Source organism: Fringilla coelebs (genome assembly GCF_963513975.1).
Source record: "Fringilla coelebs genome assembly, chromosome: 5".
Taxonomy (NCBI): domain Eukaryota; kingdom Metazoa; phylum Chordata; class Aves; order Passeriformes; family Fringillidae; genus Fringilla; species Fringilla coelebs.
In genome coordinates this window covers 21,758,048-21,776,331 of record NC_140033.1, presented here as the reverse complement: position 1 = coordinate 21,776,331, position 18,284 = coordinate 21,758,048, and the positions used below count along the sequence as shown (strand labels likewise).

Below are 18,284 nucleotides of genomic sequence, written 5' to 3'. Positions count from 1 at the left end.
AATAAATTATTACAGGTGTGGGACCTACATAATAGCAATGCATCACTAGAAGTTCAGTATAGTTGATTGTATGGTTGATATGTAGCAGATTTAAGTCTCTATAACTGGGTCCTCAAAAGACCTAGGAGACAAATCGCCCGAAGCTTTAAGACTGTGGTACAAGCACTTGCTATAAGAAGATGGTGATGGAGAGTGCCAGTAACACAGCTGGATCTTGAAAAAGCCTTGCAGGGGGATGAATGGTTTGGGGTAAATTAAAAAAAAAAAATCTTGATTTCCTGATAGTCTCATATCCATTCCTGGGCACACAGAGCAGATCTACAGAATAAATTGAAAGCTAGTCAGCTTCTCAGCTTCATCAATGGAAGTGTCCCACTGAACATCTGTTACTCAAAACATCCTTCAGAATGTCACTGCCATCCACCAGGTGCAATATTATACACAGCATGTTTTTTACTAGATTATGTGGAACTAACATCTCTAAATCTGTCAATCCCTACATAAAAGCTTCTGTTCTGCAACAAATGCAAGAGTCCTCTGCAGAATTCCAGACTCCAAGAAGTAACATGTCAGTCAGCTCACTCCAGCACTAGGTTACTCTCACAAACCAGGCACCATGCTGCACATAAAAGTGCCCAGAGCATCTGAATTGAAAAACAGCCTTGACAATGCATGGCAGACATCTGCATTCAAGGCTGATTTGTTTATCTGCAGTAAGCCCACTATGAAACACACTTTGCTAATCCAGACTTGCATCATAGTGATAACTTTTTGTATGTGGTGTCCTTGGAGAGGTTATTTCCAGTCAAATGGATATTGGTACTGCATCATCTCATTGCTAAAACAATTACTGCAGCCAGAATTGACATGCAAGTCACCATCCTGAAATAAAGCCTAAAACCACTCAGCTGCTCTGAACCAAATGCTACCTCTTGTAGGAAAAAACTGCTTGCACAGCACCAAGCCTCATCAGGGGACCAGTTCTTGCCAGTGCTGACTTATAAAAGTGACACTGGGAAAAAAATATGGCCTGAAGGGAGAGAGGGAATAACCAGACACTCAAGGGGAAAAAATGATAAAATAAAAACTTGAAAGTAGTGTTTGCAGAACTGAGGCGTGCAAACACTATCTAGCAGATCTTGTGGACACAGAAGACAGAAGAAACTGAAAAGTTTCCTGAGCTCGTACCTTTACACCCCAGATAGAAGCAACGACTAAGGTGAGATACTGGCACAGACAGAATTTGTGATGATTAAACTATCACTAATTACACTACCTGACACCCTAGAACAGTCTCTGGAGCTCAATCAGGAAACAAATTACTGCATCTGAGCTGATGGGAAACTGCTATGACACTCCAAAATGCAGTTAAGTTTCTAAGAGAACTAAGCACATCCCTGGAGGCTCTGAAGAGGCACAGAGCTTTTCTTAAATTACTTACAAACTACTCATCAGAAAAGAAAACTTCAGACAGGATACATTTTCTTAGGCCACTGCTCTGCAAACAAGAAGTGAAGTAAAAGAAATGCAGCATCCTTGCTGTACCTCATGCACTCTGTAGAAGCACAGCAACATCTCCTTACCAGAAGGGAAAATCTTTTTTCCCCTCCTGGAATCAGAGATCAAAAACCTTATGAATTTGTGTTCACAGTATCAGTATCAAATGGACTTGATAATCTGTCCACTGCAGCAGGTGATTACGTGCACAGGCACGCTTTTGTCTGCTGTAAACTCCTAGGCACCTACATTTTCTCCGGTTTCCAAAAGCAATTTCTAGGAGCAAAAAGGCAAAATTGAATTTTGCTGCTGGCAGAAAAAACAGGTTTGACTTGAACTTAATGTCAAAGCAGACAGTTATGTGCACAGCAGCAGAGCTGATGCTTATTGTGTGATCTACATGCTACCGACAATGCTAGAAGAGACAGTTCACATCTCCCCATCCCCAGAACTGCTTTTGTCTCCTTGCAGATTTCCCTAGTTGTGCAAATATGAGTTACTAAGACCTGGGCCACTTTCTGGATATGATGGGAAATAGTGAAGAATGCATATATGCATAGAGGAACAAACTCTCTTCCCAACACAACACAAATTGGGTAGTGATGGCCCTACCCCATTTGATGTACCAGGAGCTGTTTACACCACTCTAATCTCAAAAGCACACTCATACTAATTTGAGCAACTACTAGGCTAGCACTCAAAACTGTGCCAGAAGTGGTACCAACAAACTGAACACCATGGACGGTCATGGAACAGCGCCTGAGTTTGTGCTACTGCCCCACTTAGGTTTGTTAGCACAGCTGGCTGACACACCACAGGTGAGAAAAAAGACAAGATGCATCCTTCTGCCACCAAGCTTAAATGTCATCAGCAACATAAAGGTATGGTTCAGACAGGTACAGTCTGTGTGAGAGATTGACTCCTTTGTAACACAGTGTGGAGACTGGAGCAGCAACATGAACACTTTTTTGATAAACAAATTTCCATAAACAATATGAACAGAGGACAGAGAAACAAACAGGATTTTTTCTGTGATTTACGGGCAGAAAAGACCAGAGGTGCTCAAAGAGGCTGTTAAGGAAAAGCCTCAATGATGAACTGAAGCATTCAAAGCAAGACCTTCTAAATGAAATAAAAAGATGGAAGTTAAAACCATGACATGGAGTGAGATCTAGATATCCCAGCAAAACTTTTAGCACCAAATTCATCTATGTGCATCCTATCAAAGAAAACCGTAACACAACCATAGGTATGTTGTATCTAGGTGCTTGAATTAAGGCAAGGAAGGTCATGACCTGAGCAGAGGCAACAGCTGTATTATCAGTCTCTCAGGTATAGAAATAGTGGCACCTGAATACGATATGGATAAATCTCCTAAAGACAAAACTATTTTATAAAATAAAGAAATGTTGCATTGAATCGCTGAATTCTAGACACGACGCAAAACCAGCACTTTCTGTCACAATCACACTTTAAATTTAAAGCTATACAAGGCTCTAAAGTTCCAGCTACACAAACTGAGCACAGTGCTAACAGTACAGTGCAACACAAAGAGGCCAATATTGCTTAAGAAAGGTCAAAATTACAATGCTACTGTATGGCTAAAATATATTGGTTCACATAACATCCCACAAATTAAGCCCAAACCCTGAATTTTAAAAAACTTAATTATCAGGTTGATAAAAATATAAATTCTAATAAAACCATATCTAGTTATAAAAGGAATTTCATACCTGAGACATCTTAACTAAAACCTAAAGCAAATAAAGAAAAAAACAGCCCTGCATTTAATTTGTTAGAAACTACTGCTTCCTTCTCTGCAAATGCAAGGGGAAGCTTTTGCCTGTGGTATTGCACAGAACACACACCACTACAGGATGTTCATAGTTTTCTTCCTCTTTTCAGTTAACCACAAAAATCAAGTGCAGTTTTAGAGAGAGAAGCTTATTTGGATGCCTTTGTGTATATTTAGTGTCATAAGCCCAGTGATGTTTCTGTTTGCTTTGGCTGACTGAGGGGGAGTAAAGGGAAAAAATGTCTGCTTAGAAAGAATGACCACATCTTAGCTGCGCTCAGAGAGAGCTGTCACATGGTTAGAGGAGCAGGAAATAACTTACAGTTCAGTCGAAGCAGGACTAGGCAATTCTGTGGTTTCAAATCTGAGCCTGTAGAGTTGCTGAAGCTGTATCTTCCCAGTATACAGTTTCTTAATATAGCAGCTTACAAACTGGAGAGTCCAGTCCTGCCTGGAGAAGCAGCAGTAAAGGGTGGAGTAGTGCAACAAGCCTGAGGAATACCATATTCCTGTTTCTGTGTACCCTTTTCATATCCACTAAAAGTTCTCTTCCCTATAACAACATTAAAGATGACTTTGGCCAGTGAAGACAAAAACAGGTGAGAAATGTGTAATGGCCAAGTCTCAGGCTCCAGCGCACTCCATATCTGCAGCAGCAAAAGCTGCCTGGCATAGACATTGCCTCCTCTCCTCATGACTTTCCTTGTACAGTGCTCTGCTGAGCTACAATACATGCCATGTCTACCCCAGCACTGTGTATGGGTAGGACTACACGTCTGACGACACACAAATCAGATCCTTCCTTGTTCATCCTTAAGAACAAAGGAGCTGAGGAACTGAGGAGGGGGAATAAGGGAGTGGAGGGGAGAAAGAGAGTCAGTCCTACCTGGAGATCTTTGTGCACATTATGGATGCAGGAGCTGAAGTGAGAAAGAAAAATTCTGGAAGCACTTGAAGTGCAAGAGGAAAACAGGCAAGGAGGAAACCCTGTTATTGGGACAGGGCAGAAAACTTACTAAAAACATAAAAAGCACGTGTGTTAAGAGTACAAGGAGAACATGATGAAAGCAGAGACACAAGATTTGGAGGGCAGAGGTGACTGTTCAGGACTTCAAGGTACATCAGCAGGATGGGGCTTACAAAAGAAATAATGGTTAAATTGATTCCTAAAAATTCTTTTAAAGTCAATAAATTACTGCTTCTGTTACAAAACATACTAGGGAGGTTGTAAAAAAGTCTGTCACTTTTCTTTATCCCCAACACAGAAAAATATTAATCCAACAAATTAATACTAATTTCTTATCTACAATTCACACACATGTAAATTGGCTGTCACCTTGAGAGGGGAGAAAATGTTTAAAATTTACTGCCAAATTCCCACTTCCAAATATTCTTGTTCTTCAGCCTAGACAGCAAGACAAGTACTAGGGTTCTTTACTTAATCACAGCAAGTGCTGGCTAACTTTTGGGAGAGCCATTATCATCAGTAATACTTGAAGTAAACACATTTTTAAAAAGTACTTGTAATCTCAGAGGCAAGAGTTACCTTTGCATAATTGAGAGTTCAAATAATGAAAAACAGTTTTCTAACCTGTTCAAAAAGGCAAAAGTCACACTTTCTTTTGCTAGGTTGGTGTTTCTCAAATTGCAGGCACAGTACCTTCACATACAAAATGTGCTTATATAGGAGCATATCTGTGTTCACTAAATACACCCCCTTATGCTACATAGTGGCTAATTAACAAGGGGAGATAAAGGCAAAATAACACATTTGCATTGAAGGTAAAGGAGATGAACACAGGGAAATTCTGAATTACATGACGCTCTGCAGGGGAAAATGATGTGTGAAACTGTCTTACAGAAATGGAAACACAACCTTAGTGTGATCTTGCAGCTTTAAACTACACACTGGAGAACTGAAAAATGTATTAACACTGTTTCTCAGAAAACCTAAACAGAAAATGCTGCCTTAAGTGTGAGGATTTTAAGGACAGCTAAATAAACAGTAGAGGGAAAACAGCCTCACAAAGGTGGAGATGCATGTATGAAAGCAAGTGCCTAAAGTGAGAAGCAATCTGCAAATGTGTCGTGGAGCTCTGCAGCCAGCAACAGTTTCCTTGCCAGCAATGATCATCTCCACAGAACATTATGTCTACAGGAATTGAGTAATTCATTTAATGAACTTATTCCAGAATCATATATTCTTAACACAGACATTCTAATTTGAGATACCTAAAGTGTCATTTACTGCACAAAGAGGTGTCAGCAAAACTGTCTACCTTTAACTCAGAAGTGTCTGAGAAAACACTACTAAATTTTAAATATTAAGCAAGTGAGCATCTTTCTAAGAAAGTGGCCCTGTGATTGCTTGAAATGAATCTTTTATTTTTCTATTTTGACCTTTGAGAACACCGCTCCTGTCATGTGATGGTCACAGTAAACTTCAGGATCTTCAAATTTAACTGCAACTGACCTGAAGGTCACAGCTACTGTTCCCATTTTATTGGATATCCAGGCACCAACAACACATCTGGAAGCCACAAAAGACAGTGTGGCAGTGTACCCAGGCAAATACCCCGAGAAACTAAACTATCTTGTATAGCATCTGAGTCACGTCCCAATAGAGTGGGCTGTTTAAAACCACACATTAAGATACATTTCTAGCTCTACTAAATCCACTCTGGAAGATTTACTGTTACAAGGAGAACAAACTAGCCAATAAAAAAAAATCCCTCTGTGCTAAGTAACACAATGTCAGCCTTTCTTCAAGAAACTGTACCCTAACTTCCTAACCTACCAATAAGCAACTCTGTCTAATGTGCCTGTGACACATTTTTGTTACTTCTGTATTTTATTATCTAGGTATTAGGTAATGAGACCATAAGTCTCCTGTATACTAAGTTTTATTTCTGTACTACAAAGATTCCTCAAGAGACAAGCCTATGAAACACACTCACTGGAGGAGAGGACACTATAAAATCTTACGACACAGCTTCAAGTTAATGGCAAATTTTCTCAGCAAACTGAGCATTTAGAGCTTTACAAACCCCATGTACAGACAGTTCTGCCTATAAAAATTCAATGACAGGATTGGGCCTTTTTTCACGTTGGTTAATGAACTAGTACAAAGTTCCTAGGTGGCACTCACTCATCACAAACAAATATCATCAATGCTTCACTCCAACCATTCCAGTTCTAAGCTAAAAGCTGCCAGTGGCAATTGCTGTCACTGCTGGCACCTGCAGCCACTATCAATGAAAGCAGTAGACGAGTTCTTAATGCTGGCACAAAGTAGAGCAATAGGGGTCATAGGAAGTTCTAGAGAAAAAACAGGTGAGTTTTTTTCACGCAGAAGTACCAGAACTCTTTCCAAAAAAATGTAATTCAAGATCTAAAATCAGACCATACCCCATTTTCATATTTTTAGCCCAAAACTGCATGGTTCTTACAAGATGGATGTTACATTCTTCACTTGCAACAAATTTGGCTAGTACTACATCTTTCAGAACCCCGGAAGAAATAAGCAGAGAGAAAAACATCCAAGTGATAAAAATTCAAAACAATATTTACAAGCAGATAATTCCAAGAAATCACATCAATCTTCCATTAAAAGAAGAAAAAAATAGTCTTTACATTTAAAAATGTGCATGAAATAGCAAACTCAATGCTTATCTTCTAACAAGAACCTACCTCTTCCTTGGGTGTTCTCCTAAGCAAGGGCTATCTGAACATTTTGGGCAAAAACTTGCAGTCAAAACTTGACTGTTCATCTGAATCCTAAATTAAAACTCTGCCCTCTTCTAAATTCCTTAATATGATTCTTAGTTGTGAAAAACCAGTAAGTTACAACACAACAGCTTGTGACTACAAATTGCTTTCATCCTGTTGTGTATGTATACCATAGGATTCCAGAGCACTTATCAGGAGCATGAGTGGCATACTTGACCATCTGATTAACCATACAGATGCTGAGAGACTTTTGGCACTTGACTGCCTCCAAGACAGATAAAATATATCTACAAAGATACTCAGAAGAGCTTAATGCTGAAGCCTTAACAGAGTGAGGTACTGGTACCAGGTCTGTCTTAGTAGATCACCCTTCATTCAGCAATACATAATGCTTCACAACAGACACACTGTCTGAAATTTGTAGCAGGACTCACTCCTCATATCAAGACACAATTTGTGAGCAGATGAGGTACAAGAACAGCCAGGAAAGATATAACCACTATAGTCACAGAACAGAAAAACTTCTGTTAGCTGAGTTTCTATCTTAAAGTCAGTTGAATAAGAGATTTAGATAACTGACAGTGAGGTTTATTGACATTTATGGGATTTTAACACCTAAATTTCTGTCTTTTTCTCCTTAACCACATCCCACACTTTGTGAATTGGTGCTTTGTCTCAAATACATACAGCTACAAGATGCAGTGCCTTCTAGACTGTTCCCAAGCAGTCTTAAAACATTTCTCATCCATAGGTAAATAAGCTAAGGCAGTGGACTATGCTGTAAAGACATTAATAGCAAGCTGTGAGCAGGAGAAACACATTATGATAAGGACAATGGTTGTACCACTTGCTCTACAGAGTCTGATATGATCCATTACTGTGAAAATCAGTTTTGGAGGCACAGGTTTGGTTCAAAAGAACTGTCAAAACCCCACTGTCATTCTCTCCAATGGAAGATTATCACTGATAAGTTGTTCAGAGAACTCACTCAAGTGGATACTAGTGAGGTGTCTAAAGATGCTACATGTCTTTTGTAGAACAGGGGAAATCTCAAAAGAAATCCAGGTGTAATTCTCAGTACTCTCCTGTTCCACAAGACCCCATCCTTTACACTTTATCTTTTCCCTCCATATCTCATTTAAAAATAAATGCAAAGATGAGAGAATCACCACTGAATTAATGACTCAGTTCTCCCTACTTTTACAGGGGATAAGTCTTTTTTAAACTGCAATGTCAATTTTTTTTGGATGTACAGACTGCAGCCTAAACTCAAACTGAGGAGTCCCAATACTTCTCAGACATGTGAGGTTGCCTATTACTCAGACCTGTAGTCTAACTTCAAGTCCTAGTTCATGCTGTTTTCATTAGCACAAGTAATCTTACAAGTCCCTTCCTGATAAAACATTTAGTTCTTATCAATTAAGAGCTGTAACTGCCATTCAAGTTTTTATTTTGTTTTATCTCAGCTATTACTGCAATTTGTTCTTTGGCTCTGATATACAAACTTATTCTGGTCACATGCACTTTTAAAAGCAGCCAAAACAATTTTCTTAGTTAGCTTACTGCTGTGTCACTTCTCTTTCTGCATCCTTCACCAGTTCCTGTTTACCATATGAAGCACGGCGAGATCTTACAAAGAACAACATATTCCCAGCCTTATTCATTGCACCTTATCCAAGTGTCTAGTCGCACTTCTAAGCGGCATAAAATATCATCTCCATTCTACCTACTTCTAATGCTACAAAGTACACACTTCTCATGGTTTGGTTCTCAAAAATTATTTCCACAGAATAAACTAGTTTTTCATTACGGGCATCTCTGACCAATATTAATCATGCAAATTATAAAAGTTACTTCTTTATTACAGATTATAAAATGGATACCTAGCATTTACTTTTTCTTACAAAACTCATCATTATTTAAAGTAATGATTAATAACTAACCAGAACTTATGCAAAAACTTTTAAGCTGGGCATAACCACAAAAAATCATTAATATGCACAAAACTAATCTCATAGCTCCACTTAGTATAAGTGTGCATTAAATTTTATTTCCACATTATTATTAGAAAGTTATGGAAAACTTTTTACAGAGAGCAAATTTTATACCTGACCTAGATAACAAAGGTCACCAACCTGAATGAAAATTAGTTACAAGCCTAAACAATGGAAGTCTTAAAGCGCTTTACGCTAGATATATTCTGTAAATAGTTCTACATCTGGATTCGTATTTCAGCCAAATTAACTATAGCTACAGCTTTGACTATTAGTCAGTGGCTTGGTTTTGAAAGCCTGATCTGTCATGGGCAAAGGTATTTTAATTGCTTGTAGATTCAGATAAACATCTTACAGCTCAGCAAGCAGAGAGGGGAAAAAAAAAGAGTAGAGAAAAAAAATCAATTACCCTATGTATGTACACTTGCCTACTAGTGAGTTTCTCAAAGTACCAGCAGTAGTGTGCAGAATGGTATCAACCTCAGCAACACACAGAGTGATGGCTCTTCACCATTTCCCCCTCTCACACGAAATTTTTCTATCAGGGATCATTACTTAAGATGCCATTGGAACTATGTCCATTTCCAAGTTCACAGACTGTGAGTACTCAATCAAAGTTATACTGCTTGATATATTCCTTTGCTTTTCCATAGAGCAAAAATCAGATAGTTGAATCAGCCTCAATATTATTTCAAAATAGCTGCCTTGTTACCAGTCAGTAAAAAAGGAAAGGCTGAAATAAAACAGATTCAAAGCACCATATGCTTTCTTAACGAAGCCCTTCAGGCCTGATAGCAGCACTATGGCGTCCATTAAGAACTCTATAAATTATTACTACAAAGAGTATCTAAGGAGCATAGTTTAATGTCTCAACTTTCCTCTGGTGTTCGTTGCAGTGGTGATCTAAACACGAGATCTAGTCAAACAAAACCTAAAATTATGTCAATGTGGCTGATACATCCAATAGCCTCTCCATGCGCCAGAGCGACAGAAACACCACCTGCAGCAGCAAGGCAGCCCAGATATTTCAGGGAGCCAGCATTTAGCATTCTATAGAACTCACAAAATTTTCCTTTATTAAAAAGCAGCACTTACAGTCTGAAACTTCACTCATGAGTAATTTAAACATGGATATTATGAGATCAGATATCATGAACATTACAGCAAAAAGGCATTTATCAGCACAGCATGTTGAGTCAAGCTAGAGGGTCAAGAGTACCAAGAGTCCTACTGGGCTCCAACAAATAATGTGGTTTCAAGTTAGACAGATGAGGCTGTTACGATCTCCAGGTACCCATCCCATTTCTCTGCTTAAGACAGTGCCCTCCTCCAAAGGGCAGAATATTCAATCTGTTCACTTGTTTCTGAATTTCCGGTGCATGCCACACAGTAAGCCAAAAAAGCCTTGTTAAATACCTCTAGATCTTCAATTCTTAAGTCCTCAAGATTGAGCAGAGAACCCCAACTTTACTAAAATAAGCCCATGATTAACTTAGCACAAAGGGCTGGGAAAAGAGGAAACAACAGACCACTATTTTAAGAACCTCAATTGGAAAGTCATCCAATATTCAGTGTAAATCAGAAGAATGTGTAATTTCAAGCAAGCAGTAAATCCCATGACACCCAGATTCTGTGAAGATATTTACCTTCAGTCTGCTTTCAACATACTACTCATGCAGAAAATTTGGGAGCTTAACTAGGTGAGTTTTATAGCTGAGTATAACAGAAATTAAAAGTGTGCTCATCTGACAAGAAAAAAAAATCAAATTATAGAAAAGCAAACTGAAAATCAATTTACACACAAATTCATGCACTATTTTTTTATATTTAGAGAAAATTTGATACTGGTTTTTCATTTCTTAGCAAAGAAGCTAAAGATATGAAAAGTTGCCTGAAATTAACTGAGACATTTCTACAATATTATACTTTTCAAAACATATATTTTTGGGTCCTTCTGACACAAAACTTAGTTACTGGGACAGCATCTTATCTAACCCATCCCAGTGTAAATATTCTCAACTTCCTGTTCTGTTGCTGCATCTTATATTTTCCTCGCAGCAGTTTGATCAACAATACCATTTCAAAGTCCAGAGAGTTATGTGGAATCAGTATGACTACACGGATATCCTGCTTTAAGTCACAGTTTTAAGTTCATTAAACACCCTCCATAGCTTCACAGCAAGTGCCTAACAGTATTTTAGGTATGGGGCACAATGCACCAGAATAGTCATTGCTTTGAAAAATACTATTTTAAAAAAGCAGCTTCTTTTCCAGGGAAAGCAGTTATCTTTTAAAGCTTTCAAATAGTTCTTTAATACAGATAAGTAGCTTTAGTACAGTTTTACGTTACATGCGAGAAGGTATTCTGAAACCGAACTTACTTATACAGAAATAGGAAAATATGCAGTATTTGAGTACACGAACTTGTTGTTTACGCTGAGAAAAGGACAGACCAAACCCAAGGAAGGCCTAGCACTGATACGAGCCTTCCTACAACTTCGTCCAACACTGCTTTGTTGTACCGCCGGTGCACCTGGGGTCCGTCCCAGCCTCATCGAGCAATGGAACTTTTACGCCCCTGGAGCCCCGCGGCCGCTCCTTTGCGGCCGGCTTCCCCTGCAGCGCACAGGTCGGCTGCAGGGCACCGGGAGTCTCGCCGGCCCCCGGGAGCTCCATATGCCGATGGACAGCGAGGCGCGGAAGGACGGCGCCCACACCGCTGCCCGAGGCGGTCTCGGAGCCGCCCGGCGCGCCCGGCTTCGAAGGGAGCGAGGCCGAGCCCGGCGCTCAGGGCCGGCAGCCCCGCCAGACCGGGCCGGCCGAGGGGCCGCTACCGGCGCCGTTCATCGCTGCCCGCCCTGCGCTGCGGGTAAGCCGGGCGGGCAGCGAGGCCTGCGAGGGCCGCCCCCCTCCCGATGCCGGGACGGGGCAGTGGAGCAGGATGAAACTTCCGCAGCCTCAACTTCCCAGCGCCCGGCCGGGCTGTCCTCACACGCCCCCGGCCGCCCCGGGCCCCGACCCGCCGCGCTCTGGTGGGGCGGCTAGAGGTGCCCCTGTCCCCTCGCCCCCCTGGTCGGGACTTACCACGCATTTCTTGCCGAGGAAGCCGAAGAGGCTCTCATTCTCCTGTGGGGTGAGCAGTAGCGAGCCCACGTTAGTGACCCGCCGCGGGGGCTGCTGCTGCGGGGCGCCACTCATGGCCGGGGCCGGCCCGGCGCTGCCCTCGCCGCCCTGCGACCGATGGCGCCCGCGGCCCCTTCCTCCCCTTCCTCCTCCGCCGCCGGGGCCTCACAGCAGCCGCATCGCGGAGCCTCTTCGCGGGGCCGAGGAAGGAGGGAGGAGAAGAGGGGCGGCGGGGAGGGGGGCGGTCGGGAAAGGGGGTGCCGGGGTGCCGGGCAGCCGTGCAGCCGCGCCGGAGCCGCTCCGCGCCGGGGCCGCTCCCGATCGCTCCCGCCCCTAAACTTCCAACTCCGGCCCGGCCCCGGCGGCCGCGCGATCCAACATGGCAGCGGGGGCGGGCGAGACCACGGCGCGCGGCAGCCAAGGGGGAGCCCGGCGAGCGCGCGGCCGCCGCGACCATGCGCCGTGCGGGGGGAGGAGAGGGCGTCGCCTTCCCCGCCCTCCCCCTCACTACCTGCCGGGCCGGGCGGTGCCGGGCATGGGCGGCCCGCGGGGGCGAGAGGGGGAGGAGAGGGGTGATCCGAGCACGAAGAAGAAGAAAGACAAGAAGATGACGAAAAGGAGGAGCGGTTGCCGCCGTAGGGACGCGGCCGCTGTCCCGGAGCCGTGGGAACCGCCGGGGCTCCGTGAGGGGCAGTGCCGCCCGGTGCTCCGGGCTGAGGTCGTGGGGAGCTCTGGTCCGTGGGAGAATCGCCCGGAGCGCGAAGGGGCCCCGACAACATCGCCTGAGCGCGGGGTATCTGGGCCGCCCGCGGGGCTGCGGGAACCAGCGTGCGCTGGAAGCCCTTCAGCTGTCCGTGGGACCTGGTGTAGTTCGTAACCCAAAAGTCCTTTCTCGTTTTGTGGCAGAAAGGAAGCTTGTTGCCCAGCCGGCGTATTGCTGCGCGCAGCCAGCGGGGAGGCCGGGCGGGGGTGTCACCCACCCACGGACAAACGCTGCCTGCCACAGTCTGAGGTGAATAGTAGGTATTTCGCGCTCTCCAGGAGCCAGCTGCTGAGGAGAAATCACGTATACAATGAACAGCCTTTGTCAGCCAGATTTCTCTTCCCCCTGCTTATCTCCGTGTGACAGCAACCAGCTGCGGTGGAGGCTGAAGACATTTCAAAACCCCAAGACCCAAGGCACTGCTGCTTGTACTCAGCTTTCAGCTGCACAAAAGAAGTGTTCACGTTTCTCACGTGCAAAGGTGAAAAACAGATATCAAAGTGAGCACCTTGCTACTTTTCTGCGGTTTTAGGTGAAGAGTGTGTCTCATCTTCTAATAAATTAATTGTCTGTGTGGAAGGTGCTAGGTGAAAGGGGGAAGGTCCCCCACTGTAAATGTTCTGTACATTGTACAGAAGAACTGAAGTACAAGAGGAAACAAACCAGGGAAGATAGGAGGAAGTCCTGAGAACACAAGTCTTTATATGATGCTGATATATGATGATGTACTGACTCCGTATCTTCCAAAAGATCAGGCTTGGACAAGAGGGCAGGCCCTTCTGCTCTACTTACAGGCCCTTTTGCCTGTATTTAAGAGCTTGTAACTGTATCCAAAAGAAGGGAGATTATGGAAGAAAATCCTGATTTTACGCCATAAAAACAGTCTGAAATGCATGCATATACAAAACTCCTCAATCTGCAGGTCTCTCAGAAGGAATTTGAGTCTTACTGTAAAGGAAAACCAGTAGGAACCAAGTGTTTCTAAAGTACATCTCAGCAGTGCTAGGTTCTTCAGTTTTACGTACTTTCTGTAAAGTACACACTTTCTTTGTAAGCATATGTGTATTTTACTGGGAAATGCTTAAGCTATAAAATACTGGCAGCATTTCTTTCATTGCAAATGTATGTAAAAAGATAAAACACTTGGAAGCGCTTTACAAGACTGTATTTTGTGGGTTTTATTTTTTTGAGATTTGTTTGTTTGGGGTTTTTTTATTTCATGAGTGAAACAATTATTGTCTAGCTGAAGCCATTTTGGGGAAATTTAAATGCCTCCCTTGCTGGTGGTGTAAATAACAAATATAGTGCACCTTCAGTGGATATATGCTGGTATTGTCCTCATCTTCTAATCACTTGTATTCTTTGATTTTTTTTTTTTTCTCTCTAAAAACTTTTGATATTTGTTCCTGTGTAAATCTTGCCATACTGCCGGGGTGTTACAGGTGATGCATTTTGCTTCATGCTGTTCTTTTCAGACCAGCTGGCTGGTAGATATTCTTAAGGGCCTTTTAACCTTCAGGCTCTATTGTTAGGATTTTGTTTGCTTTTTTAATAAGGGGAAGCAGGAAAGGGAAGAAAAGAGGTCTATTTTCAGTCCCTGTGTTTCATTAATTATTCAAAAGCTGTTTCTGTTTTCATATAATGGCTAAGCAGTGAGTCCTGAAGGGAAGGGGAAATACCAGCATGTCAATACATCCATGGGATCCACTGAAAAATAGATTTTTGCTTTGATATATATATTTGCAGTCATTTCAGCAAAAACCTGCTGTTTCTGCATAACACATCCAACTTGAAGCAAAGTTCTCGCAAGGAAAGCCACTAAGTAGAGTCACCTGTCTGTGTTTTGAAGATGTAGGAGTGCTGACTTAGGGCAATTGATGCTTTTTGGAGGCTGTCCTCTGAATTTCTCACTGTGCTCCTTACGGTTCAAATTGTGTTACCCATTGCTAATGTCTATGAGCTTCTTGGGAAGCTGCTCTTTCATATTTTTCTATTTCAGGATACCAGCTCATAACACCAAGGTACTGAAATACATTGGAAATCACATAATGTGTATCAATATAAGTAAGTGTCTTGATTTTAATGATCTATATTATAAATACTTATTTAATAAATAGATTTTATTATCCTTGTCAGAGTTACCTTAGACAGAAAATTTTATTTTGTCTTTAAATGTGAACCTCTACAGTAATAGTTCATACTTTGGGTTTCACAGTTTAAATATTCCCACAATTTCAGGAGTAACATTCTACAATTGAAGATGGAGTAAGAATGTGAGGAAAACTTGCTACCTAATTTTTCTAGTACTACGAATCATACCTTTAAGATTTTATTAATGGCTGAACTATATAAGTGAAAAACAAAAACAAGTTGTCCAAGGATTTGTTATTTTGTTGGTAGCGTCACTGCATTTCCCGGGTTTTGATCTTGTCACAATCCTGGTTTTAGGTCATGGTTTGGTTTTCTGGTTTTCCATAAAATGAAGAGAGAGTTGATTACATCAAAGAACAAGCAAGGGTAACAGGGAATATGGCTTTCCATGGGAAAAAAAAAATCCTACCATCTCTTCCATCTCATGTTATTTGCAGTGACAAGTGGTATGGTCTGGGACAAGTGCAAAACTCACTGCAGCGACCACAAGAGCAGGGCTGGGGGAGATCAGTAGTGAGAGCATATGATTACTGTGACCACGCAGGAGGGCAGCCTGGGAACAAACAAAAGTGAAGCAAGCTGCCTTTCCCTCAATACCCTTTTTGGCTGGGCCTGTAGAAAACACCAGTCTGCTCACTGCAAAATCGCTTGTGGTAACTGAAAATGAGGAACTGTCTATGTGACTGGAAGTGGGTTTGCAGCTGTGAGGACACAAGTTCTCTTTTTTGAGTAAATCATGTTTTTCTCAACAGACACCCCGTTGAAGAGGATTGGGTTTGGACTACTACTGAATTGAAGTTAGCATATTAGTTACTTTACTGATAATAGCCTCATTCCCTTCTGCTCTCTGTGTTCTGAGCCTTTGAAGTTGAAGAATCGCAGCCCTGAGAAGTACCCCCCAGAGGTAACTGAATCATCTATTAAGTTAGGGTTCATTTCAGATTCAGTCACTGTATTTCCTTTCTCAGAAATTTTGCATTATCTGTTTCAGGTGAGGAATAGTCTGGAAGAAAGAAGATCAAAGCTATGGTGTTTTATTTGCTTTATATTGAATTTGTATGCTGTAGGTTTCAATAACAGAACGACGTGATTTAGCAGCAAACGTTGCCAGAGATGACGGTTAAGTTTTATTTTAATTGGTCAGTAAAGCCTCTGCAGATTCCATGTGGATGTGGAAGTGTGTCAGTAGGAAGCAGCCTCCCCCTTGGTGGGCAGGCTGTGCAGCAGAGTGTCCTTGCCGCAAGAGTGAGCAGCTGAGAACCAATGCTGTGGTACAATAAGTTCTTTCATTTCTTGCACAAATCCTGTCTTAGGTGCCAGCTAGAAATTTTCTCTTCCATTGTATATATCATTTGTTTGTATCTTTTCTAGCCCTCATTTTTGACATCAGACTACTTACCTGAAGAAGAGAAATTTGTGCCCTTCCAGTTTACTCAACAAAGGATAAGATTGGTTTTGCTTTGGATATAGAATAACTTTTGAGTTATAGGGATATCTAGCTAGCTCTTTTCAAGAGCTCCTCAGCAATTCCTGTGTGGCCTGAAGCATCAGAGAATATTGCTCTCCTTTTTAAGACTGTGAGGAAGATGGACCAAAAACATACTGGAATTTGAGGTGTCCTCTCTCTCCTCTTACTTACTGATCATTGCCTGCAGCAACTGTGCAACAGTTCTATAGCTGCTCTGCAAATTAGAGGAAAGCCTTTTTCTTTCCCCAGCACAGGTAGCATCTAGCCTTGCATTAGAGCTCATCTTCAAAATTGTATGGCACAGGTTTTTTTGAAACACTCTTTTTATTCTCTTTGCTTGGTTTATAACTCAGCAAAGGTATGACTTCTTGAATTTTACACTCAGCAATAACCATGAGTGGAGTAAATAAGTTAACATTGTTTTATTTGCAGGTATTAAAGGGAATATTTCTTCTTTCCTGTAAATTTCCTTACAATTTTTGAATTCAATGTAATAAAATCCCTCTTCAGCCATTAGTCAGCCACCATGGAACTCAAAAACTTGACCAGTTAAAAAAAGCAAAAGAGAAACATTCTTTCCTTACTGTGATCTGCAAATCTGTCGTTAGAGCACATTTCCTTAACAACAAAAATCTTGCTCTGGCTTTGAAACGTCAGTTCTTATTTGCAGCGTGACTGACCTTCCGCCCTGATCAGCATGGTTCTTACCAGGAAGCCTCATCTTTACTGAGAGGAGGGAAGCACAGGCAAGTGCATTTAAAATGCACCCTTTTTACTGTAAGTGCTAAGAACAAAGTGCATACTTGCCCTCTAAAATCTGCCTTGAGGTCAATAGTTGACTCCCAACAGGTCAATGAGCAACTGGCAAATATGTAATGCAACTCAGCAACAATTGCTTCTTGGATCCTTTTGATAGATGACTTAATAACTTTTATATAATTTTTATTTTCCTTTTTAAAAAAATGGTTTTTTCTTTAATTCTCTCTCTGGCACATAACAACATTAATGGATTAGCATGAACTACACCTTTGTTCTTCACTGAGGTTGTGCTGGTCTCACACCAGCAGATCCTTACTGCACCCCTGTAGTGGGTCAGGGCTGGCCATGTCCTGGCAATCCTGCTCTGCTGCTGCTCTCTCCAGGAGGCCAAAGAATGAGCCCCTGTCAAAGGGCACATTTACGTCCAGACCTGGGGCTTCTCTGTTGCATCATACTGTCTCTGGAACTTCTTTAACTGTTTTGCTTCTGTGTGGGTTTTGCCAGTTGATGCAAATATTTCGGAGGGAGGGTAAAAAGAGAGAGCAGTCTTTATGCATCAGTGTTCTTGCAGGTGTATGGCTCCACCTCATAAAGCAAGATTGAGAACATGCATATCTTGATCAGCCTGATTTTTGTGTTCAGGGAGGTCACTTATATAAGCTGCCAGCCAACTAGAGCAACTGGTACTGTGAATCATATTGTTTTCTTAGGCAAAAGAGAATATACTTTAAAAATCTAAAAGCTTAACAAATGCATGCTGTAGGAGTTTTAACATATGTAAACAAAACAAAATTGTACATGCTTCAAACTGGCTTGAGAAGACGAATGAAAAGTATTGATTTAATTTTTGTTCGAAACAATTATGTTGCTTAGTACATATTACCCACCAGTAAGAAAATCTGTAGTCTGTGCAGTTGCTTCACCTCTGAGAGAATTAAGTCTAAAAGTACTTCTTTGTTTTCAATTGCATTCTAGTAAGTAAAGACAGTTTAATTTCCTTAAGAC

General features: G+C 41.8%; 1 protein-coding gene across 2 annotated transcripts in view; it reads right to left on the bottom strand.

The window, feature by feature from the left end:
• The window catches only part of WASL (WASP like actin nucleation promoting factor), a 47,924-nt gene extending 35,434 nt beyond the window's left edge, over positions 1 to 12,490 (bottom strand). For both annotated transcript variants that reach the window (XM_084206944.1, XM_084206945.1), the window contains exon 1: positions 12,100 to 12,490. In XM_084206944.1, coding sequence (XP_084063070.1) covers positions 12,100 to 12,213 — 114 coding nt within the window. In that variant the 5' untranslated portion in view covers positions 12,214 to 12,490. The remainder of the gene's footprint in view (positions 1 to 12,099) is intronic.
• Between the last annotated feature and the right edge of the window lie 5,794 nt (positions 12,491 to 18,284).